This window comes from Saccostrea cucullata, unplaced genomic scaffold (assembly GCF_032062105.1).
Source record: "Saccostrea cucullata isolate Sc308-1 unplaced genomic scaffold, CSIRO_AGI_Scuc_v1 ctg2534, whole genome shotgun sequence".
NCBI lineage: Eukaryota > Metazoa > Mollusca > Bivalvia > Ostreida > Ostreidae > Saccostrea > Saccostrea cuccullata.
Genome location: NW_026935644.1, coordinates 8,526 through 35,134, shown reverse-complemented (window position 1 = coordinate 35,134; position 26,609 = coordinate 8,526). Strand labels below are relative to the sequence as shown.

The 26,609-nt window shown below is 34.3% G+C and overlaps 2 protein-coding genes and 1 pseudogene across 2 annotated transcripts; all 3 read left to right on the top strand.

Moving 5' to 3' along the window:
- Positions 1 to 694: 694 nt before the first annotated feature.
- LOC134243496 (uncharacterized protein K02A2.6-like) lies at positions 695 to 3,970 on the top strand. The gene has a single exon (XM_062725765.1). The coding sequence runs from the start codon at positions 695 to 697 to the stop codon at positions 3,968 to 3,970; it is 3,276 nt and encodes a 1,091-aa protein (XP_062581749.1).
- Positions 3,971 to 6,798: 2,828 nt separating this feature from the next.
- On the top strand, positions 6,799 to 8,036 carry LOC134243498 (uncharacterized). Its single transcript, XM_062725767.1, has 3 exons — positions 6,799 to 6,978; positions 7,128 to 7,257; positions 7,499 to 8,036. Exons 1-3 carry the CDS (start codon positions 6,855 to 6,857, stop codon positions 7,758 to 7,760), a joined length of 516 nt encoding a protein of 171 aa, XP_062581751.1. The 5' UTR covers positions 6,799 to 6,854; the 3' UTR covers positions 7,761 to 8,036.
- Positions 8,037 to 15,758: 7,722 nt separating this feature from the next.
- On the top strand, positions 15,759 to 26,331 carry LOC134243495 (multiple epidermal growth factor-like domains protein 11; annotated as a pseudogene).
- The last annotated feature ends 278 nt before the right edge of the window (positions 26,332 to 26,609 follow it).

Genomic DNA, 26,609 nt, shown 5'->3' with positions numbered 1-26,609 from the left:
CAACCGCAAATACAGGTACTATGGCTGTCTACGGAAAAATAGAGAATTACGAGTTCGACATGAACTGGGACGAATACATTGAAAGGTTAGAACATTTTTTAACTACGATAATGACAAAAAGAAGTCCATATTATTGACAGTATGTGGTCAGAAGATGTACGGACTTATTCGTAATTTAACGTCCCCGGAAAAGCCATCTGATAAAACCTATGCAGAATTGAAAACTTTGATAGCGCAACACTTGAAACCAAAACCACTAGCGATTGCGGAGCGATTTCGATTTTACCAGAGAAATCAGGGAAAACAGGAAACTGTTAGTCAGTATATTGCTGAACTTAGAAAGCTTAGTGAACATTGTGATTTTGGTGAGTTTTTGAATCAAGCTTTACGTGATCGTTTAGTGTGTGGTCTTTCATCAGTGGCAACCCAGCGGAAATTATTAGCTGAGGACAAATTAGAGTTAAAGAGAGCCGTGGACATAACAATTTCTATGGAACTCGCTGAGAACGAAGCCCGCAAACTAAAGGCTGATGCTAAGGATGCTCACGGACATGAAACCGTACACAAAGTCAGTGTCGTAAAGAGTTAACCTTGCTACAGGTGCGGGAAGACTAATCACACACCCGATAAGTGCTTTTACAAGAACAGTAAATGTCACACATGTCAGGAAACGGGACATATATATATACATAAAATGTGCTCGAAAAAGAAATCAGTGCAGCATAAGAAACAAAAGAAGAAGTCCAAGTTAAATTTTGTGACGGAAAACCAGGACTGTTCAGATGACGACAATGAAAATGAACATTGGCCTATTTTCTCACTGTCAGGGGAAAACAGAGGAGTCAAAGCAATGAAGATTTCGGTAACACTGGAAGATGTACCTATTGAAATGGACTTGGACACTGGTGCCTCTATTTCAGTGATATCAGAACAGTTGTACCACACTCACTTACAGAACAAAGTGACATTGTGTCCTAGTGAGGCTATTCTGAAGACATATTCAGGTGAAATGTTAGGAGTGTTGGGTGAAGTGAAAGTGAAATATCAAACACAGATGAAAACTTTACCTGTTGTTGTTGTGAAAGGAAATGGACCAGCATTGTTTGGTAGGAATTGGATGGAATTTATAAAACTTGACTGGCATTCAATCCATTTTATGGCTGGTGACTTGAAAAAGTATTCTGTGTTCGACAACAAACTCGGATGCATTAAAGGAGTTACAGCTTCCTTAAAGGTCAAGGACGACGTGGAACCAAAATTCTTCAAGCCGCGACCAGTACCATTTGCATTGCGCGATAAAATTTCCAAGGAATTAGATAGACTTGAGGGGACTGGTATCTTGGAGAAAGTAGAGTGTTCGGACTGGGCTGCTCCAATAGTACCCGCAATGAAGGCTGATGGGTCAGTACGCATTTGTGGTGGCTTTAAAGTTACCCTGAATCCTTACCTGGCTATCCCAGAGTACCCTTTCCCAACAAGCGAAGAATTATTTACCAAACTCAATGGTGGAGAAAAGTTTTCTAAGCTAGATCTGTCTCAAGCTTATAACCTAGTAGTATTGGATAAGGAGTCCAGAAAGTATGTGACTATTAATACTCATCAAGGATTGTATCGGTATACTCGCTTACCTTTTGGTATTGCGTCAGCCCCAGCTATTTTTCAGCGTACCATGGATACCATTCTTCAAGGTCTGGACAAGGTTGGATACATACTTGATGATATACTTGTTACCGGTGTTAACGACAGTGAACACAAACAGATTCTGGAAACTACACTTCAACGATTAGACAATTATGGTGTGAAAAGTCAAAAGTCAAAGTGTCAGTTCATGCAAGACCAAGTTGAGTACTTTGCTTTTATTGTGAGCAAGGAGGGGATTAAGCCTTCACCAAAGAAACTCGAGGCAATCAGGAACATGGAGGATCCAAAGTCCAAGAAGGAACTTCAGACATGGTTAGGAATAGTGAACTACTATCGGAAATTTGTACCAAACATGTCAACACTAAGTGGACCACTCACACATCTGTTAGCTCAAGATGTTACCTGGAACTGGACCCAAGAATGTTCTGAAGCTTGTGCAAAGATCAAGGATCTGCTAGTTTCTTCTCAAGTTATGGCTCATTATAACCCTCACAAACCACTGGAGTTAGCTGTTGACGCTTCTGGATATGGACTCGGTGCCGTGATCTCCCATACCGACCTTGCAAATGAAAAACCCATTGCGTATGCTTCTCGAACCTTAACTGCTGCTGAGAAGAATTATTCGCAAATCGAAAAGGAAGCCCTTGCGATAATCTTTGGAGTGACCAAATTGCATTCCTATTTGTATGGACGGAAGTTCACCCTTATCACCGACCATAAACCATTAACTACCATATTTGGACCAAAGAAAGGCATTCCTGTCTTGACCGCTTCTCGACTACAGCGTTGGGCATTGCAACTAGCTTCTTACCAGTTTGACATTAAATACAGAGCAACTGGAAAACACCAAAATTCGGATACTCTATCACGATTTCCGATGAATCTGATGGATGATTCAAGGACACAACTTGACAAAGAGACAGAACTAATACACAAGATACAGATCAAAAACTTACCTGTGACTGCAGATAAAGTTGCCGCTGCAACAAAGAATGATGTTGTCTTGTCTCGTGTCATTGAGTTTACAAGAAATGGTTGGCCAAGTTCACAACCTGACATAAACTTATTACCATACTTTAGAGTACGCAGTGAGTTAACCATTGAAGATGGATGTTTGCTGAGAGGGATCAGAGTTGTCATCCCTGAAAAGTATCGACAAGATGTACTTGAGGAGTTACATGTGGCTCATCCAGGAATGGTCCGGATGAAATCATTAGCCAGACTTCATGTATGGTGGCCTGGATTGGACCCAGACATTGAGACCAAAGTCTCACAGTGTGGACCGTGTAGGATGCAGTTACCAAACTTACCTAAAGCTCCAGCGAATCCATGGATATGGCCGAGCGCACCCTGGAAACGAGTGCATATCGACTTTGCAGGACCGTTTATGCAGCGTATGTTTTTGATAATCGTGGATGCATATTCCAAATGGATGGATGTAGTGATGATGAATTCTACTACTTCTGAGAGTACTATTAATGCATTGCGATATCTATTCTCCTCATATGGACTACCAGTAGAGATTGTGTCAGACAATGGACCGCAGTTTGTGTCCGAGGAATTTGAAACTTTTCTGAGGGAGAATGGAGTGCGGCACATCAGATCTGCGCCGTACCATCCTGCATCGAATGGAGAGGCAGAGAGGGCGGTGCGTACATTCAAACAATCAATGAAGAATATGGCAAGCGAGACCGGAACGCTAAATCAGAAACTTGCAGCATTTTTGTTATCATATCGTACAACACCCCATACGACGACAAATAAAACACCAGGGGAGTTATTTCTTAACCGAAAATTACGAACAAGAATAGATGTTGTGAAACCACAGCTCACAGATCGAATTCAGAGAAAATCTGCGCCAGCTGTTGCTAAGAAGACTAGAATATTTCAGACTGGTGAAAGAGTAATGATACGTGATTACCGTGGTGGAAAAGTATCGTGGATCGACGGGATAATTACACGTAAACTTGGACCTGTCACATACCGTGTAAATGTCAGAGGTATGCAGTGGAAACGACATATCGACCAGATTCGTGAATTGGATGTTCAGTGCGCGTTAAACAACTCCGAACCAGTGAAACAGAATTCGTTTTCCAGTATTGTGCCTGTTAGTGTACCATTTGAGAGTCGAGTGGAACCGCCAGAGAAACCGTCTACCGTCAAGTCAACTTGTGTTCCGACTTCTCAGGATTCGGTGTCAAAGCCTATTGAATCAGAAATAATCCACGATTCCACACCATCCGTTGTTGCTGAGGATACCAATCACACTCAACCGCGATATCCACGACGAGAACATCGAAGGCCGCAGAGACTGATTGAACAGTGTTAAATATGATATATTGTACATGTATCTGATTTGTTTTAGAGTTTGAAAGACTGTAATTGATTATTTTTGAATGATTGATAATTTTGCAATCTCAGATTTCTGTTAAGAGGGGAAAAGTGTTATGTCCATTATATACCGGAAATCCGGAGTCTGTATTATATTGGTTCATCATTTAGATCTAACGCATGCTTTCCGTTATTGTTTTGGCCAGTAGCCATGATGTTTGTAGACTGAATAAATCATAGTCAGTAACTTAATGTTGTGTGTGTGAACGAACCTATGAATGGAGTGATAAACATTACACGGCTCAAGTTGGGTACACGGATATTTACACCCAATTTTGTAACCAATCAAAGCTCGTGTTACAAGCTAAATAGGAAATAATCGACGTTACATAATTAGCGTTTGAAATTTACACAGCCTTTCATTCACTGTTGAAATATACATTCCGGCAAATACATGTATCAACGAATGTGTCAATTATCCAATCACAAGATTTCGCACGGAAGAGACGTGGGGCTTAAGTCCTCCCATCGTCAACAAATTTGCTGATATTATTAATTTCTTAACCAATGACCTTAATTACGTCGTGAAAGTAGTCCAAGGTTAACTGAGAATCGTACTATCAGGTTGTGACAAAAAGGAAGTTTATGGAGTTAATTGTGACATACCATGCCCTCTCAACTGTCAAGATCAAAGATGCAACAGAGTTAACGGTAGTTGTCTGGAATGTAGGCCAGGATGGACGGGAGACATGTGTGATCATTATGTGTAAGAGAAAATCCGTTACCGTTTAAGTCGCAGTTAATGTGACTTTTTTTTTTCGAGAGAGCAAACTAAGTACAAAATGTTTTTGTGACCTTTTCGAACAGACTAGCTTGATTATACCCCCTTCGCTTGGATAGGAGGAGGGTATATAATAATCGGGATGTCCGTCCGCCCGTCCGTCTGTTACGCTTTGGGGTACCCATCTCTTTTCAGCAACTTCTCTCATACCAATGAATGAAATTATATGAGACTTTCACAGAATCCTTATTTCACCTTGCCATTATGCACCTCCTATTCGACATATACCGTATAAGTGGAAATTTTAGCGAGACGCAAATTTCGCGATTTGTCCTTAAAAACTGATAATTTATTTTTAGCGAGATGTTATTTTAGCGATTTTAAAATGCACATTAAAGAAGCTTTTACAAATGAAACATAATTAATTTTTAGCGATATTCAATTTTAGCGGTCTCGGCGCCCTCGCTAATAATGCCAAAATTAAATCCTCGCTAAAAATTCTACTTATACGGTATTTTGGGTTTCCCATAGCAAAACATTGACACTGCCATTATATTAATATAGGAGGCGGGGTGAGCTCACTGCTCATGGTACCTCTAGTTTTTGTTCTAATTTTATGTTAGTTTGAAAAAGTAAAATTATCACATGCATGTTCTTTTTTTCGTCTCTGAAAAATAAGACAGATTTTTTTTTCTATTTCAATCGAATTGTTATATTTTAAAAACTTTTAAACACACAGCGTGCCCTTTTGGTTGGTATGTACAAATGTGTTGGACATTGTAAAAACGGTTTGTGTCATCACGAGTTGGACAGATGTGTTGATGGATGCGCCTCAGGATGGATGGGAGAGATGTGTAGTAAAGGTAGCTAGATTTATATGTTCATATTAACACATTTCCATCTACAAGGATTTCTTGTTTTGTTGGCTTCTTTTAACCAAGCTTATTAAGAGATTCTGTTTCCCCTGCTTAAAGAAGAAAAGGAGAGCATTCAATCAGTTGAGTAATTAAGTAATTGAGGGGAGGGGGACACTTTTAAGAAGGCTGAGCGGAGCCACAAAGAGTTATGGTATGAAACGTCATTGTAAAAACTCAAAAGCTGTTTGAGATATCAGTAGGAAATTACATTTATACACATAATATATTTTCTAAATTTATTATCTTAACCTTTGACCTTTTGAAGTCAAAATCAATATATTAGGTATTCCTTAGTTCATAAGGTGTTGTTATGTGAACTTGTAAATGAATGCAAAAGCTCTAAGGCTTCTGGAGATATCCAGCGAAGCAGAAGTGTTACAAAGAGAAATACAGACCGACTGACACACCGAAAATAATATCCCCAACTTTCAATGAAAAAACAAATCACGTGGTCATGCAGTTACAAACTACATTGTATTTTTTCATGGAGGCAGACTTTGGAAAAGGAAATTCTCGATCGCTATATAGATGCAGATCTGTAGCTCGCTGGTCTGACGGAATTGGTTTGTATACGGTCTGTCAATATATTTTATCGAAGAGCTACAGTTCTGCAGGTTGGTCGCTTCAAGGGGGAATCAAAAGTATAGGAAGTTATATCTAGCTGCAATAATGTAGCCCCCTCCCCCTTTTTTTTCTTTTTTTTTGGGGGGGGGGGAGAGAGAGAGAGCTACATTGCAACTCCTTATGCTTATTAGAAGCAAGTTGAATGTAAAAATTTATTTTGTCTGCAGTAGCCCCTATTTAAAAAAATATTTGCAGCATTACGGAGATGCTATGAAATTGTACATAGCCCTCTCCAGAAAACACCAAATTAAAAAAATCGGACAGGGCTACATTATTGCAGCTAGTTATATCATATTTCTATATTTTTTTAAAGCCGCTGAGGAAAAAAAGAAATCTCTATAGTGAAGTGTAGATTTAAGTTAGATTTAGTTAAATAATGATACCAAGAGAGGTGGGTGGGGTCAAAAAGAGGATTCAAAATTTTATGGGAATATCATATTTAAAAAAATGAATACAAATTGCATTGTTGATCATTTTTTTATAATTAAGCATTATCAGGTTGTGTAGATTTATGTTTGTTTTTAATAATAACTGTAACCATTTCAGAATGTCCTCAAAAAATGCATGGGGAAAATTGTGTTCATCCCTGTAGTTCAAATTGTGCTAAAGGCAACTGTGATAGATTTAATGGAAGTTGTTCAGAAGGATGTAAAAAGCCATATATTGGTAAAATGTGTAACAAAAGTGAGTCAATTACCGGAATCATTTCATTTAAATGCTGAAAACCATGAGATTTAAAAGCATAAGAACATGTTCAAATCTGAGTTTTTATAAAATTATTATTCACAACTGAGTTTATTAAAAATCTGACCACAAGATAATTTTTTGTCAAGGAAAAGGTACTCTTTTTACGCTGACCCTCCGTTATAAAAGTATGCCTTCAAAACCACTTGTTTTTGGCGGGATTTTTGGAGCATGTGCCTCTTTTCTCATCCTTTTAACAGTTACAGTTTTATTAATACGGTATTATACTTTTTTTGTATTCTTAAGATTTTATGAATCATATTGATGTCAATTTTTCATTTAAATGCATTAAGGAATGAGCTAGGATTTTGCATTTATCAACAATATCGACATCTTTTCTCTTACAAAATGTTAAACCGTAACGATTTTTAAGAGCACTTGTCGAATATTCAGTATATCTATTTATTATCTTTCAGACCATTAAATGGTTTTAATTATATTTCTAAAATTTTTGTCGCAGAAGAGGAATTTTTCGAAACTGCATAAGCAGGAGAAGACACTCCCAGACGTATGTTTCCACCACAGAAACGTTACAGACAACGATCGAAACATTACAAACATCGAAGGATGATTCGCATAACTACCAAGCACTGCATTCCTCCAATGACGAAGGGAACTATGTTTCTATTGAATCACCTAAAAATGATTCACACACTTACCAAGAGTTACGTGTCCCCAAGGATAATGAAAGTTATGTTATTATGAAACTAGAAACAAATTAAAAACATTTTTATCACGCTTCAGCATCATTGGATTTCATTTATACTTTTAGAAAAAAGGAAAATAAACATTCGAAAATTGAGGTTATTAAACACATGAATTAGATACTTGTTATATCTCAATCGTGTTTTTCAATGCTTTGCATGTATGTACATGTATGTATGTATTATAATTGAGTTTTTTTTTTTATAAAGCTCCTTGTTGATTCTGATAGTGCTTTCAATTGTTGGGTCTATTTAAACTTTTATAAGTTAGCAGCTAATGTATTTTTCATTTAGCATCTATTCTGTCATACTACCACAACATCGCTGTCCTTAGCTCTTGAGTTGGATTCTTTTTTACAAGATCATTAAAACAAATAAAACATATAATAACATTGTTTTATTTTTTATCTGCTTTATTTTGTGACAAAATGCATTTTACCTAGATAAAATATTATATTCAATGTTAACAGGAAAGTTGTCCAAAAATTGTCCAAAAACATTAAATAACTTTCTATTCTCTGCTTGTATGATTGATGACAGGAACAAGCTCTTTATTGTAATGTGCCAATGGTGTACATAAGGTGTACAATGAAGCATATCATTTAGCGTTCTTATTGTCCCCCTGCCTTCGCGAAAGTAAATCTAATTTTCTGTCCGTCCGTCACAAAAATTTTAACCTTGCCCATAACTTTTGATTTAGTGGAGTTATGACTTTCATATTTCACTTTTGAATTTCTTTTGACACGGTCTTTCTTTGGGTGACTCACTTTTACACAAAATAATCTAAATTTTAACTTTGGTCATAACTTTTGCACGGTATATTCTAGGACTTTCATATTTCACATATGTATTCTCTATGGCAAGACCATTTATTGGATACCAACAACCTTGACCTTTTCACTTTGACCTTGGAGATTTCCATACTTATGCAAAAACTTTAATATTTGCCATACCTTTTGATTGATAACAGAGAGGGCTTTAATATTAGAGATATGTACTACCTGTGAGAAGACTTGATACACTATGATTTGTGACCTCGTTACCTTGACCTTGAAGTTTGACCTACGTTTCAAAAACCTTGGTCATATCTTTTGAACAAAAACACATGTACATTAACTGTGACAAGACCTTTCTGAATACACTAAGATTTTTGACGCAGCAAAGGCATCATAGACCTTCAAGTTTGACCTTCTAAAAAAAAATTAAACATTACTTTGAGATGGACATGACGTTTGAATGAGAAGAAATAGGGTTGTCATATTAGAATGTATAATACCTTTTTAACAACACTATGATTTTTGATCTCGTGACCTTGACGTTTTACTTGCTTTTTCATAAACTTTAACCTTGGTCATAAATTCTGAATGAGAAGAGATACATGTAGTGCTTTTGTATTCAACCTGTGTATTCCTGTGACAAGACCTTTCTAAATACACTATGTTTTTTTTATCATGTGACCTTGACCTTGCAGTTTGACCTACTTTTGTAAATTGTTAATTTTCCTTATAACTTTTGATTAAGAAGAGATAGGACTTTCATATTCGACAAATGTATACCTTTGACAAGATATTTTCGGGCATGCTATGAATTCTGACCTTAACGATTGACCTTATTTTAAAAATAATCCAACTTCGGTGATAATTTCTAAATGACATGTGATAGAGCGTTAAAATTTGACTCAATCTCTCATAAAAATGACATCTCCCAAAAAGACATCGAAAGCGGGAAACGACAAATTTTTGAATTACATGTAGCTTGTTCGTTGTTAAGCTGAGTTGCTGAACATAATAAAGATTTAACGATCAAGTACAATTTGCTATTTAAGATGTATTAGGTTGATAAATCAATTTCTTGTAGATATTTTTCTGCAGTCAGTCATTATATTCTGTTGTCAAAAAGTCAACAAGATTAAGATTCTGCTCTGGAGCTGCATTATTAATTCTCAACAGAATGCTATTGACAGGTTTCTAAATGTAAGAATTTTCGAATTAAACCAAACGTACAACATAAAAAACAGGACGTGTTTGTAAAACACTGATGCCCCCCGTATAGCAACATAGCGAAGGTTAAGCTTTATTTTAAATGCAGATCAAATATGTCGGTACATGTACCTTTTCACAAGAAATACAAATGTAAAATATAAAAAACTAGCAACACTTGTTCAAAGGTTATGACCAAGGTAAACGTTTTTAAAGGTTGAACAAACTCCGGGGTTAAGGTCAAAGGGTCTAAAGAAAGGCCTATTCTCAAAGATTAAATATGTGAAGTATTTTTTAGTGCTGACCCTTACCGTTCAAAAGTTATGGCAAAGGTTATAGTTTCTAAAAAGTAGGTCGAACTTCAAGGTCAAGGTGAAAGGGTCAAAGTTGTTGATATTCAATGAAAGGTCTTCTCACAATAATTACATTTGTGAAATATGAAAGCCCTAGCCCTTATTGTTTAAAAACTAAGGCAAAGGATCAAGTTGTTTTGTAAGCACGGAAATCTCCAAGGTCAAGGTCAAAATTGTTGTTTTCAAATGAAAGGTCTTGGCAGAAAGAAATGATATTTGAAATTCCTTGTATCTACCATTTAAAACTTCAAACTCCAAGTTCAAGGTCAAAATTCGTGGTATCCAATAAAAGGTCTTCTCACAAGGATAACATATGTACACTGAAAGAAAAACCTAGTGAATTTAACTAGTGTGCCTCGTAAAGCGTCAGTCGTGATTAGTAAACTTTCATTTTACTGTTTAAGATAGTGAGTTGTGGAGCGGGGGTCGTATAGATACTTAGATACCTAGTGAAAGTTACTTATATCAATTCTAAATTTACTAATCTTATCTAGTAAATATACCAATATCTGGTAAAACTACTTTTAAGGTAGTGATTGTATGGACAGTAAATTTACTAGTTTTCTTCGTGACTTTAACTAGTTATTTTTTTACAGTGTAGTGCATGAAAGCCCTAGCTCCATACGGTTCAAAAGTCATGGCCAATGTTAAATTTTTTCATAAGTATGGAGATCTCCAAGGTCAAGATCAAAGTTGTTGGTTTTCAATGAAAGGTCTTGGCACAAAAGATATATACATTAAGTATGAAAGTCCTGGTATCTAACGTTTCAAAGATATGGTCAAAGTAAATGTTTTGAATTCTTGTGTAAAAGTGGGTCAAATTCCAAGGTCAAGGTCAAAAGGTTAAATTTGATGGTGACAAAAGAAAGGTCTTTTAACACGAAATGCACATGTTAAATATGAAAGTCATAACGCCATAAATTTTGGGCAAGGTTAAAGTTTTTGCGGACGAACAGACAGAGAGACATACAGCTAGACAGATGGACGGACACGATAAAAATTACCCCCCCCCCCCCCGAAATTTCGTTTACGGGGGCATAATAAGTGCAATGTTTTGAATAAAGAATGTTTAACCAAACAAAAACTCAAACATTCTATGCATGTATAAACATGTATGTGATGGTTTTCTGTATTAAAAATATTATTGTTACATTGAAAACATACTACCTGATAATTATAATAATATTACAGTGTAATGCATATTGAAGTATGCAATGCTATATTGAAAATACTCTGAGTGACACAGATTGTGTACCTTATCCTTGATGTCCACCTTATTGAAACCCTAGGGAAATACATGTAGATCTTAAAATAAATCTAGTCTTTTAAAATATTTCCCACTTTCGGTCATTGGACAACTATATACAGTTATTGATTTTTACTGGATAAGTGTATTAAGTTTTGTCAATGTTATAAGAAAAACTTCACTAAATTTATAATTAGAAGGAAATAAATGGAGCAAAGCAAAGATCTACAGGAAATATTTTAAATATTAAAAAGTTTGTCTATAAAATATGTCTTATAATAAGCCTTTTTTACGAGCGTAAGAATAAAGAATGTCAATACAGATTAAAGGTTACAAACATGTTAGCATTTTCCTTCAGTAATAATTTACAATATTTAAGTAATGAAGATTAATTGACTATGATTGTTTAACGACAAGTCGGCACTATTTCAGCATTTTTTTTTTTTTGTGAAAAACGAGCTTCATTTATACAAAATAATACTGACTTCAAAAAGGTTTGATTTTTACGCAAACACACATAAAACACAATAATGATGAAGCTTTATCTTGTCCTTTGGTATTCTCTAAGCAAAGAGATAGGATCCCTTAATGCATAACAAGGCCCTCTCATTTTTCCAATTAGTTGACAATCACGCTCTGATTATTTTAATAATATCAAAATAAAGAAGAGACTCACTGCTCTCATAGTGTATAATTTGTTTTTGGATAATTTAAGCATAGGAAAACAGAATTCGGGAAAACCAATTTTATTAAATATTTAAGAAAATAGGCTTATTTGACTACTTCATCAAAGAATTTAAATATTAACACAGCCTTCGCTCGAAAAAATATGTTCTATGGTTTGTAAAAAAAGCTTTTGTCTTATGTAATAGCATATTTTGCATCAGATTTTGTGAAATATAGAAAAATATACTTTAACATTAAACTGAAAGAATATTAAGAAATGAACAATTTTAAGAAGCCTTAATGCACTGTCTAGGGAAAAAATTACATCAAGTTCAATAGATACATTTTCACCAACTGACCTAGTGATTCATGTAAATATGACATTGTCACAGAAACTGAACAGTATTGGTATTTAAGAAATTTACAGGGCATTTAAAGTTAGCCTTTCTTATTGAATTGTGATTACTAAAAAACACATCAGCCGTTTTGAAAAGGAAACGCCACCTTCAAAAAAATGTTTGTCGTCTTCCATCTATGCAGAACAAAAACAATGGGTCGGTAAGTAATTTAAAAATATATTAAAACATATTTGTTGACGGAATGATAAGACTAAGGGATAAAATGGAAAAAAAAGGTTTCCTAGCCGACAAAAAAAAAATGAACCGGGTAATTTTTTTACCAACTGGTCGTAAGAAAACAAATAATTGTTTTGTTTCAAGATGGCCTTCAGCATATTTATTTTGAAAGTAATATCAACTTCCTTCTTGTGTGGCCCAGGTATTTTTGCGTCACCATGAAACTTATGCTGATAATTTTCTTCTCGAGGTTTTATTGGAAATCGTATGGATATGGTATGTAGAATTATCTATATAATGTCATTGAACGTTCGATTAGTACATAACTATATGCTCAATTTAGTTTTAAATTAAATTTAATGACGGTAATGCAAGAAAAAAAAATGCTTTAATTTAAGAACTTTTTTTACATGTGAATTTTGAAGGGATGTTATAGTTTGCCATATTACGAAAATCAATTATTCTTTATCTTTATTATTGTTCATATCTCTTTCTATTTCAAAGTATTTTCAAATAATTAAGAAAGATAACGTTTACTTAAAGCATCAGTGCACGTAAGCTGAGAAATTTTGTTCCTCCAGTGCTTTGAGAAAAACAATTTTCCAAAGTTTCTGAACTTTTTGTATCAGAGTTATTAAACATTTTTTTTTAAACCTGGGATTGGTATGAAAGTATAAAATAATGCCGAGCGACACTTGGTACTTCTTTTACTATGTTATTTTCCATTAGGTGTATTTTGAACAAAATTCTGGTATTGTCAGTGCAAGTCAGGTGCACGATTAGTAAGCAAACATGTAATGGGTGTGTTATGGTCTGCATGCATCTACAGGGACAACCCATCCGTAAACACTAGACTGTTTATTATTTGTGCATCATGAAAATACACAATCTCTCTCTCTTCTCCATTTTGAAGCCCTTCATCGGCATACGGTGACGTCTGCATATGAGTGAAAAATTCTCGAGAGGGACGTTAAACAATGTACAATCAATCAATCAATCAATCTTCTCCATTTCTACTTAAGTGAAGAATCTGAAAATGGAAAATTATGTGCCAAATGTTAATTTACCACTTCAAGCAATTGTATGTTTCCACCTACATGTACTTGCGGGTACCTTAAATTCGAAAGCGGTCCAGTTAAAACTTCTGGAATTTAAGGCGTATACAAGTTCTTTTCAATGACGCAGTATTTAATTATAGATATATGGATGGGTACATTAATATCAGTTGATTGATTGTATATTGTTTAACGTCCCTCTCTAGAATTTTTCTCTCATATGGAGGCCGCACCACTTGCCGGTGATTATCCTACACTCGACACTTATTTACGGTCATTGAGCAGTGAGGAGTCTTTTTTGTGCCAGTACCTACTGCTACACAGGACCTCGGTTTATACGGTCTCGATTATCCGATGAACCGGTTTCCAAGTCCCATGGGATTCAAACCTGCAACGGAAGAATCAATTAACTCCTTAATTCGTGACGACAGAAGACGCTCTAATTACTGCGCCAAGCGAAAGACTTTAAAAAATAAAATGTAAGGCATGTGCATGCACTGTTAGTCATTAATATATTGTTAATCAAAGCTTGATAAAAAGAAATTTTTAGGTTTTAAATGGCATACTAAATAGTAATTTATAAATTGCACTCATTCTATAAAAAAGATCTCACCAAAGTAACTTTCAATGGTTCTTCTCTTCACCAGATTTCCAAATGCGGTCCAAGACTACCCAAAAGAAGCTTAACTTTTTGTCTGATATTAAGGTTCTAAAGAGGGATATTTTTTAAAATCCCTTTACATGCATGATGCAGAATGAAACTTGGATTTCCTATAGAGGTCCCATCATGTCCATGGGGGCATTGATTTGAACAATTAAAAATCAGCAGTGTACCCGAGTATGTCTTCATGTAACTTAAAGCTTTACAGGCCCAGTGGTTCTAAAGGAGATTTATAAATATTGTTCCTGTATGTTACAGAGCAAATTAAAACGTGCATTCCCTATTGTGACCGAATTCTACCCCTAGGGCCATGATGTGAACAATTTAGAATCTACCCTGGAATGCATCCACATCATTTTCAGCTTTTCGGAACAAGTGGTACCTAAGAAGAAGATATATAAATATTCTGTGTTTTAATTAAAAACCTTAGCTTCCCTTTTGTACACCCACTCGGATACACTGATTTGAACAATTTAGAATTTACACCACCGAAGTATGGTTTTATGACTTTTATGTCCCGGATGCTCTTCAGAAATTTCGTAAATGTCTTTTTCCTATCATTTAATGCAAAATCTACCCTATTGTGCCCTACCCCTTCCTCGGGGGCTTGATTTGAACGATTAAGATTTACACTTCTCCATGATGCGTTAACATGACGTTCACTTTTTTTCAGCCGTGTGTATTTTAAGAAGAATTTTGGAATATTTTTCTTGTATATTTCGATTTCCCTATCGCAGTCCCAACTCTAGTTCTGGGGGTCATGAGCTCCGAAATACCCCAACAATCTAACTATGTACATGTAAGGATAGTAGAAAATCTTTTAGTGAAAATGATTAGTATATTCTCTGTAGAATGCGTTTATTCTGTCATGAAAAATACCAGCATTACATAACACTGAATACTTTACCTACTTTAAATGATTAATTAATTGGACTTAATATGACTGTGTTTTGAATTGTTAGAGATATGCTTTTGACGAATCGCACAAATAAAAACTTAAACTTATGACAACTTACAATGGAATTTTTGATTAACAGTTTCCACACAAACTGGAATGTTAATATTATCAAAATGGATGTCAGACGAGTGACAAGAGTTAACTATCTTTTGGGAAATATTGTTGGTTTACACACATAAATAGTTATAAATCGTTATTTCTATCAATTTGAATTACAATATCCATACTTAATTTGAGGGTGGGGAAAGCATATTAATTTTCTAATTCTAGCAGTCTTACTATCCGCTGAATATTAAATGCAGGCTAAGGTTATTATAAATTTAATGGCTGTTTTATTGATAACTTTTATAATGTCATAATGAAAAAAGGCGATTCAAAGATTCCTTGGAATCTTTGTTTTTATACTTTATCACTTATTTGGGAACATAAAAATATAAGAAAGATCTATTTTCATAGAAACATCATGTCGAGAAACATGTCAAATAGTAGAACAAATCTATATTCTGTTATTATATTTCTTATTCAATAATTATGTGATCAAGTTTGAGCCAATCAGTGAGCATATAATGATAGAGAAAATATATACGTACTTCCAAATCTTCTCTATTGATACATTGTTTTGTATGATACATGTATATCTGATTATGAAAATATATGATAGATCTACTATTAATATTTTACATTGAAGATGACTTGTCGTTTGGTAAGAGATCGGAACAAAGTTCTTCGGCAGTGTGTAAACCTGTATCGGCCTGCTGGGCAATTAATGCAGTGGACAGAGACAACAGTACTTGTATGAAGACTGCATACATCGGTCCTTCATCAACATATAAAACAGTGTGGTGGTATGTGGATCTGGGAGACGTGTACAGTGTGAACAGCGTTAGGATTCTGTTTAAGACCTTCGAGAAACAATATGGTAAGTTTCATTCATTTTTTATTTTAGAGGAACATTGTATTAAGATCCTTTGTCCTTCATGCAAATCGCTTCGGGGAATATACTTGCTCTTGGGGAATTGGAACTCGCTGATTCATTCAAATGTATAGTACTTTAATTGTATAGTGCCTACGGACATTTCAGGTTGCTCAAGGCATGAAGATTCTCTGCAGAAATCACAGCTGCTCTAGTTTAAAGAGAGTAATTTATATTAAGAGTCGTGAGAGGGGTCTATAAATTAATCATCAGATATAACTTTTATTTTTTAGATAACTATGATATTTTAAGCTGTCAACTATCATTTGGTAAAGAAAAATGTCATATATTTAAGTTTTTAAATTTGATCATTTTTGTGTCTGCATATGTAAATCTTCCTATGAGAGAGACCGATATATTCTAAAAATGGTCACCCCCTGCCCTCTTGATGAATTTAATCAAAAGATTAGCTTCTTTCATTGTAGAAAACAGACAAAGAGGGCGTTTTGCAGGATTTTCTCTTTATCTTTCTACTACTGCCAACAAAGAAGATGGTCATATGTGTTATAAAGACGGACTGCAGTTACCTTCCCTTGACTTCACAACAACCTGTGAAGGACATGGCTCTTATGTTATATTTTACAACGAACGATTGGATGGGACTGTTTACCCTGAAGGATATGAGAAGTTGATTATAACGGAATTATGTGAAGTGGTAGTGGAAGGTTGGTTTCTTGCTTTAAAGGTGTTCAAACACAGATTTGAAGTTAATATTTTCTCAAACTTTCTATTTAATATCATGCCATATGTTTCTATAAGCATTTGGGCATTATAATATGGAAATTGATTTTATCGGGAAATAATAGAAACAACGGATGTCCGGACACGGTTTTAACATCTTTACACTTTCACAAAACCGTATACAGTGAGGTCCCATGTCGCAGTAAGTGCTGGCACGAAAACGATCCCTCTCTGCTAAATGGTCCAAAGATCAGTGTATAGGACAAAATTTGCAGCTCTCCACCGCGGTAGTGGTAGCGTCTCCATATGAGTGAAAAATTCGCGAGAGGGACGTGAAACAATATACAATATACAATCAATCAATCAAACACTTTCACAAAGTAAACTCTATCCTTAATACTTTAGAAAAATTGAAACTTTGTTGTGTAAATGTATAAATGAGGAAAATTACACTACATTATACAGAAAAAAACTAGAAACGTGAGAAGACAACACCGACAAACAGGTAATAGTATTGCCACTCCGTGCTAGGTGAAGTGAAGTGTCCAGAGTTTAACACATTAAATACATTTGTGAAACGTTGACTTTTTTGAAAACAGTGCACGAGCTCTGTTACTGTTAATGTTTACGTTTCAGATCACCAGCTATGTTCAATGTGTTAAACTCAGAACACATCACTGAGCACTGACAATACTAGTGAATTGGTTTTACTTTCTCACATTTTGACTCTGAACTTTCTGGACTATGGTTTGGACATATTTCTTGTGCACAATAAAGTTTATTCTTTTCTAAAGTACATGTATTAGGGATAGAGTTTTCTTTTAAAAGGTGCAATGATTTATCAATCAAACGCATCCTGAAATTAGAGGTTTCAATAGCTTCCAGGAAAAATAAGTAGAGCATAGAACATGATATTGTACTGATAATTTGAGAACTTAATAACTTCAAATCTGTATCTAAGCACCTTTTAACTGAATGCATTTTAAAAAAAAAGATTGTTAAGGACAGGCGAGACGTTCCTAAATAATATATAATTCTTTCCAAGATTTTGTCATTGAAGAATTAAAACTTTTAATATGTTTACTCACAAAAAATTGAGGTACCTTGCCAAGCATTTGTGCGAGATACCACAGGGTGGCATTTCTTATATAATCCTTTAGGGACTAAAACTTAGTTTGTTTAAATCACATTTTTAGTGTTTCAAATTATTAAAATCAATTAGAAACCGGTTTAAAAATCAGAAAGTAATGAAAATTTTGTATATTTTTCATATATTATGAAGATATACAAAACAGATATTTGGGGAACGTATCGTATGACCTTAAAAAAGCAAAGAAATACAGAGCAAAACTTGAATAAAAGAAAGGAAATTTTCATTTTGAGATTTAAGACATATTTTTTTTTCTCTGATATCCGTATTATATTATCAGTTTAATACTGAGTTATCCTTAAGAGATGTCATATATAAGGTGCGGTTCTGCTTCCGTTGGGAATAGACTATCGAGTAGGTTGTTGGTTTTCCTTTTGACTGTTTTATTATTTTTTTTAAGTTTTATTCCTGAAAAATATTCTCCACCTGAATTTATTTAAAATAACCGTTACATCAAGAATGAGTTCTTTGATGTAACCTTTATTAAGATGCTCAGACTATACACCCACATTTAGTTTTTAAATAAATAAGAAGTATTTATTTACAGTCATACCTAGATTTGATACATTTCAATAAAGTTTAATGAAATATAATATATAAATGTAGGACTGAAACAAAATAGCAGGAAAATATTCTACTATGAGGGGTTATCAAAAAGTTCGTGGACTGGGGCTATAAAATTAGTACTATGTTGTCTGAGCTTATAAAATTTATGAAGAACATAAAACAACAAAAATTAAAGAAATGTTGAAAATTTTAGCTTGATACGTTCATTATTTCCCAAATTATTATAAAATAAAAACGACATTATATCATCACCCGGTTGTTTCATGAAGTCCGACAACGTCATTTTTTTTTCAACGTCTGCTTCTTATACCTCATACACTTATTTTGATGAGATTCCCTGGAGCGGGGTTAGGATTTAATCAGTCTTGTTTATATGATTTTAAAATGTCATGAACAGCGCGGCTTTCAATGCATATAATATTGCAAATGGATTCATACAGTTGGAGAGATTCTCGTTTGATTTTGCCAGCATATTTTGCTTTTAGGGGTTCAATATATACAACACATGATCAACGTCATTTTTTGACTTGATTTTTTACACCTTGACTACAAATCGACCTTATCTGTACATTCCTTTTGTCTCTGAATCTACCATTGCATTAAAAAACAAGTACTCTGGAACCATATTATTTCTTTGTAGCCAATTTAAACATTTCCTAGGTCTATACCATTTTTTTCAGGGGCAAAACTTTATAGAATGTTTGAAAAGGACAACCTTACCCGTTTTTGACATCATTGCGTGGACCCTGAGGTCCACGCATTAAAGATATAAGCGAGGTTAAACCGGATGCCATGTGCAAACGACAGGCTACGCATGCGCTAGAATGATATTCGCCCCTTAGTCAACTTGCCCGTACATGTAGAACAATTCGCCCGATTCGAATTCGAACATGCCTTTCATTGGCAAATTGCGCTTTTTAATCCGTATATCGTATTTATACATTCATTGGCGAATCCAAATTTTTTTCTTATACATATATTTTAGGTACAAATTAAACATTGATTCAATAGCATAAGCATTTTAAAAGGTAGGAAAAACTTGCAGTATAGATACATGTAACTTAACAACTTGAATTTAGAAATCATCATTCAACGACTAGTTCTTGCTTTTAAAAGACAGAACAAGTTTTCAGCGGCATTTCTTTTGTACATCAAGACTCGCACAATAATTTAATGATATTTCAGCAAAGTGTACTGTGTGATAGAGGTCTGTAGCAATGGTGTTTGATGGGGGGGGGGGGCAAAAAAAAATCCATAATACCACAGGAGTTCGCGTACCTATCAATTATACCGAAATGTTCGGCAAATATCTTTTTTATTTACCGAAAATTTCGGCAAAATTGATAGGTACGCGAACTGTGGTAATACATAACTGTGCTACACGTGCACCATCAGATCTATTTTTCTCATGATAGATTTCTTCCGCATAAATTCAGAATACATGTAGGTGTCAAATCCCAGTTATTATGGGTTACATGTATCAAAATAGCCCGATTTTTTAAACTGACAAAACTAAAGCCTATTCGGAGATAAAATTGAACAATTTTGCTTTGAGACTAAAATCAGTCATTAGTAGGCAGCTCATTGAAGAAAATGTGAACAAACCTAAATGAATAACTGATAAACTTAGAAATTTTCTTTAATTGAATTTCGGTTAAAAACACGTCCATATGGTCCACGTATTGTACTCCTTTTTTTAAAGGACAGCAACTTGTTTTAAAGCAATAATTGTTTGGATACTCCATGTAAAATTTACGATAAAATTTCATTGAACTTCCAGAATGAGGTAAAAATTCCACATTTTATGTAACAATAGTGTCCCAACACATAACTTAATAAACAGGAATTTTGGATGTCAATCATATATAATAAAATAGTTTTTCTCAGTTAAACTTAGATCGAAAAAAATGTCGTTTTCGAGGTTGCGCCGCCTGGACATACCATTGCTTACAAAAACATTACTAATTCATTAAAAAATAAAATTTATGATTTGTGGTTTATTCTATAGATTGAAAAGATGATGCTAATTAGATATTTCAAAATTTTTTTGATGTACCAAAAGCGGTTTTATTTTTATGGCGCTAGTCCACGAACTTTTTGATACCCCCTCGTTTATAAACTAAATGAACTGAGCTCACCGATTCGCAGTAATTAAAAGTGCTACCGGAAAAAAATATCCGTCACTGCTCAAAGGCCGTAAATGCCGAGTATACACGTAAACCAAAATCTCGCCACCGACAAATGGTGGCGTCTCCACATGAGTTGCAGACTTTTGAGAGGGACATTAATCAACAAACAAGCTGTAAATATATCGTAACACACTCACTTATCAAAATAAATCAAAGCCGAGAACTCTCAGAAGATAACGCAATTCTACGGACACCTTGTTCTATACAACTTGTGTTTCAATGCATCTGTATTTATCTTACTTTAATTTTTGCTTCATTTTTTTAATATTTGAAAACATCAAGTTTCCGTTTTTTTCTCTTTATATTTAGAGTTACAAACTGTACTGCATGCATTAATGATATCTTTAGGCTGTAAAATGGGAACATTTGGTAAATTGTGCAGCAAGCATTGCTCTAAACATTGTGAAGAAAGTAAATGTGATATAATAAATGGAACATGTATGGGATGTATGCCTGGATGGACGGGACAGTTCTGTCAAACACGTAAGGTCACTTTCACAAGTAGTTTACCACATTTCACAAGTAGTTTACCACATTTTTTATGTCCGTTCAAATCCTGAAATCTATATTTATATATGCATTAATAGCGTGTGATAGTGGATCATATGGTAAGAATTGCAGTCTTCGATGTTCAGGACATTGTTTGGATGATCAAACTTGTAACCACGTGACTGGAATCTGTGAAAAAGGTTGTGCTCCAGGATGGACTCTGACAATGTGTAATGAATGTGATTTAAAATTATTTAGTCTAGAATTATTGATTACTCAAGCCCTAGAGGGGCTTGAGTTATCTAAAACGATGCTAGGTCATCGATTTACTCAGTCTAAAAACACAAAAATATATTATATTTGTAGACAAAAAGATTTCTAGAAACAAAAATGAAGCTTATCTTGAATACGTCTGTATATTAAAGATATTAAGTGTTAAATATCGGATTCTATTCTACGGCGAATGAACAATGAGTGAAGCTTCGCAGCCGCTGTAACCGTGAATTCTGTCGCTACTGCTCAGTGTCGCTCTAAATAGAAATTATAGAGAAAAAAGCGACTCAAATCACTGGCTTCTGTGCATGCCCGGGGATTTTAGTCGCTTCAAATCAAAGCGGTGCTCCACTGATTTTAATTCCACGGTAATAGTATCCGAGGACATAGATTCTTATATTTTCTTTATTTATTTTAATCTTAAAAGAAGGCAAGACAAATAAAATTTGTGTTTTATGTTTATGACAAACATTCAAATTATTGTATCAAAAAAAGCTTACTTTATTCATTACATCTGAGCAAAATTTTTAAAATATATGAGTTTACCAATTGGAAAATTTCACAAAGTTATATTCTTTTTGAGTAAATCAGGCACGTAGCAACAGGGGGATGGAGGGCTTGCTCCCCCACTATTTTCCAGACATAACTTTTACCTGTGTTAAAAATGTTCATTGAAATTAGCCCCCCTCCCCCCACACACAATTTCAATAAACGATGCTACATCACTATAAATGATATAGCTATTTTATCATAATTACGTCCATTTGGTTAAATCGACGCATCTTACTGAATGTCACCTATCATGGATCATCATTGAATATATAATGAAACAATGTGAACAGACCTCCTCTAACCAAAAAACTACATGTATGATGAAAATTGATTGAAAACTGCTCAATTTTTAATTTAAGACAGAGAATGTTAACACCTAAACATTCATAGAGAAAATTCACATTTGTCTTTGTTTACAAGAAAAAAAAAAGAAAAACTTTTCAGCACTATAAACACATTAAAACCACAATAAATAGAGGAAATTCGCATGACAACTTTATTTGAAGTATACTGGTTGCAAGTGGCGAGACCATAATTTAACCTTACTTGTGTCTTGCATTACATTTATCGGCAAAACAAACGATAATTATTTTAATTTTGACTTGTTAAAATACTGTCTTACTTACAATAGATCGGTTTTGATTGTCCTCTCGAGTGCAAACAGCTGATTAAGTTGGATGCCGATCTCGATGTTTAAAAGTTAAACAGTTTATAGTACGCTTCTGCTGTTGCTTTCTTTTCAAAAATAGTTTTTTTTCAGCCAATAAATAAATATCTAATCAAGTTAGTCATATATTGCCCTTCTTCTAACATAATTTAAAAAAAAATTTAGAGATGAAGAACCACATGAAAGCCCACATGCCGATCGCGATGGAATAGCGTCGATTGTCTAAACACTTATTTTTCAAGATTTTGCTGAACATATTCAAAAAACCAGAATTATTTAACAGTCTCGGAACTTAATTACTTCGATTTTACTTCATTTTAAACACCAATTGCGTCTATATAAGCCGATTACAACTTTCTTTGGGTCTAATTATACGAGTGCCGAATTGCAAGGCTACCGCTTGGTAATTCTATTTTTAGAGCGACTCTGAGCACCAGCGACAGTTTTCAGTGGTACACCGCAACTGTTTCTATACAGAGATTTTGCGCTTTCCTTTGCGTAGGAATCTCAGGTAACTTTTTACAGTCGCCGACAAAGCATCCTTGGACGACTCCACTGCAGACTCTGAAAGGTGACGCAGGTTACCTTATCGTTAACAAATTCTACAATGCATGGCCAGAAAATGTATGGCTGTACCCCCAAATGAAATTGCTTTACACGGTCCTGCAAATGATGACAGTAAAATAATAGCACAAAATCAATGTTAAATTGTATTATCTTAAGCTTTGGTAACGGAATCTGTTTTATAATAACTTCTTTTGGATTCGTACGGAATATGTATTGGACATGCATGTCGCTCAGCTGGATAAACCCCCTCGTCTCAAGACACGGTCCGGAGTAGGAGAGTAACGTACATTTTGGCTGTGGTTTGCAACGATGGATGAAACCGTAGTCACGTGGATTTTTTGGAGCCTGGAGCCCTCCCCCCTCTTCCACTTTGAAAAATTTTTCTACAGGCTTGTAGCAAGCTATTTAGATTGATGTATATATTTAAAGTGCTATGCGTCATTAAGCAAAAAAAACAAAAAAAAAAAAAAAAAAAAAAAAAAAAAAAAAAAAAAAAAAAAAAAAAAAAAAAAAAATGTATAGTAATTTAAGGTATATTTATTTAAGGAATAACTGTCCTATTTTTCGAATTCATGAAGTGATCAATGGATTGGCTTGTGTGATAATTTGCATAAACGCCGAAGGCGTTTATGCATAAAATTATCACACAAGCCAATCCATTGATCATCTTCATGAATTCGAAAAATCTGACAGTTATTCCTTATATTTACATGCTTTGATTCCGCCAATCCACGGGCTCCAAGCCTGCTTCTCTCTAGGTGTTGTCCCGCCCTGCACGTGGGGTTTTTTTTTTTGGAACCGCGCCAAAACATTCATGAGGAAATAAATTACATTTACAACTGGTAATTTTATCTCGGACAAAGACATTGGAATTGTAAATATAAGTGTTTAATGTCTACATTATAAAAAATATTTCATTAAATTAAGAAACGGCAACGTTACTATGCTCTATAAAATATTCCTGAAAGTGTGTCACGTAAAGCCATCTTAAAAAGTAGTGCGATTACTATTTCTTTTAATTAAATTCAATTTATGAATTTTGTTTCATCTAAATGTAGTTTATTCAACAGAAGATTGAACTCGAACAATAGCCCTCATCTTATACCCTTCCTAATTGACTTTCTACAGCTTGAGTATTTCTGACGTTTTGTCAGTATATACTTGTTTTTTGTTTTCATCGATACATGTAATAGTATTATTTTTACTACTAAGTATCTAATACAGCATGCAGTTATGGACGCTTTGGCCCAAACTGTGCTATCAACTGCAGTGGACATTGTTTAAACGGAAAAGCATGTAACAAGGAAACAGGGCATTGCGACTCTGGATGTACCCAGGATACATCGGAAGTTCTTGTAATAAAGGTCTATATACTATTTAAGTTTGATTTTTCAAACATATAAGTAACCATTTTGAGGGTTTCCTTTAAGTAAACTTTTTCTTATTGTTTGTTTTAACAGTATGTCCCAGTGGCTGGTTTGGTGAAGGATGTAGTCAGCGTTGTAGTGGACACTGTACCAATGAGGAAATTTGTAACCATGTAGATGGGGTGTGTCCAAATGGCTGTCAAAGTGGCTACCTAGGGAATTTATGCCACAAATGTAATGCGGAATTTTAGTGTATAATTTAACAAATAATTTATGTGGACATTACTCTACAATACTTACATGTAAATTTCTTCTTCTCTACAACTACTGACAATTTCAATGAATGTTTCATTATAGCTTGCGCGACAGGTTTCTTTGGTGCAAACTGCTCTAATATTTGCTCTCAGAATTGTAAAGAAAAATGTCAACATACCGATGGATCCTGTCGGTGTAAAAGTGGTTGGACAGGTTCCCCAAATTGCATTTCAGGTAAAGAATTGTTCGTTTATTCCAAAAACGGATTTCTTGACGTTTATGTACTTGAAATTTGGTAAAACGCAAGCATCTTCATATTCTCAATGCACTTTCTTTGATTTTCTGCAGAGAAAACAAATATTGGAAGCTGTTTGTTTCTCATAATTTGTTTAAACTTTAGGAAGCCATAAAATATCTTTTTAAGAAGCTTCAAACAATGAATTTGGAATGAATGAAGATTGTTTCTTAACTCGACATGCAGGTGCTAATATTATTCTCTGACATGTTTCAATATGTTTCAAAGAACATAATTTTACAATTTTAGAATGCCCTCAGAATACGTATGGTGAAAATTGCATTCATCCCTGCAGTTCCTACTGTGCTAATGATACTTGTGATAGATTCAATGGTAGTTGTACAGAAGGATGTAAAGAACGATATTATGGAGACATATGTGATCAAAGTAAGGAAATAAAAACATTTTCCATAAGATTTTATAGGAACATGTTTAACTTTATTTTGCTGCATAAATAGAGTATTTTTCAGGCCATATACATGTATCTGATTTTGATTAATATTTTTTTTTTATTCAGGTGAGGGTTCTTTTCGTCTAAAAGTGAACAGTAAATCTGCAAAACCACCTATCGTCGGCGGAGTTCTCGGTGCAATTGCCTCTGTAACCATACTTATTGCATTGACTATTTCTTTATTGCGGTAGGATAAGTATATATTTTTTTGTATCAGTTTCTGTTTTTATTCAAAAGACTTAGTATATGTAGTCACAGTGATTTTGTTTTTGTATCTATTCATGATTTTGTCGATAAATTTTCTTCAACTTCTCAAAATTACTACATGTTATTGTATCAAATATTTTAGAAAAGGAATCTTCAGATCCTGGATAGAAAGGAGAAGACACTCACAAATATATATAAACAGCACAGATACATTGAAACAACCAGATGATGAATCCCATACCTATCAAACGTTAAATGACTTAAATAAACCAGAAAACTACATAAACTTTGATTTACATGTACCAGAAGATACAGCTGCTTGTGCTTATCAAGGATTACGCATATCTAAAAAAGAAGGAAACTATGTAAATCTTGAACTAGACAAACTTGAAAAATAAAGGTGTTATTCAGTATTAAAGCGCTGAACATATTCAAAAGATACATGTATGTATTGGTAACAGGAAAATGCATAAAATGCACATTACTTGTAACAAAAGTGGTCAACATTTACTAGACTGTAAAAATTGTCATACAAAAAACATAAACATGTAATTTGGGATTTCTTCCTTCTTTGCATTTACTCAAATAACCAACGAAATCTTGTGTGTTAATCTTCAATAAGTTAATTTTGTTTATATTCTAGTCTCTCATTGGTTGATTTCCAAAAAGGAACGCAAACCATTTCTTAATA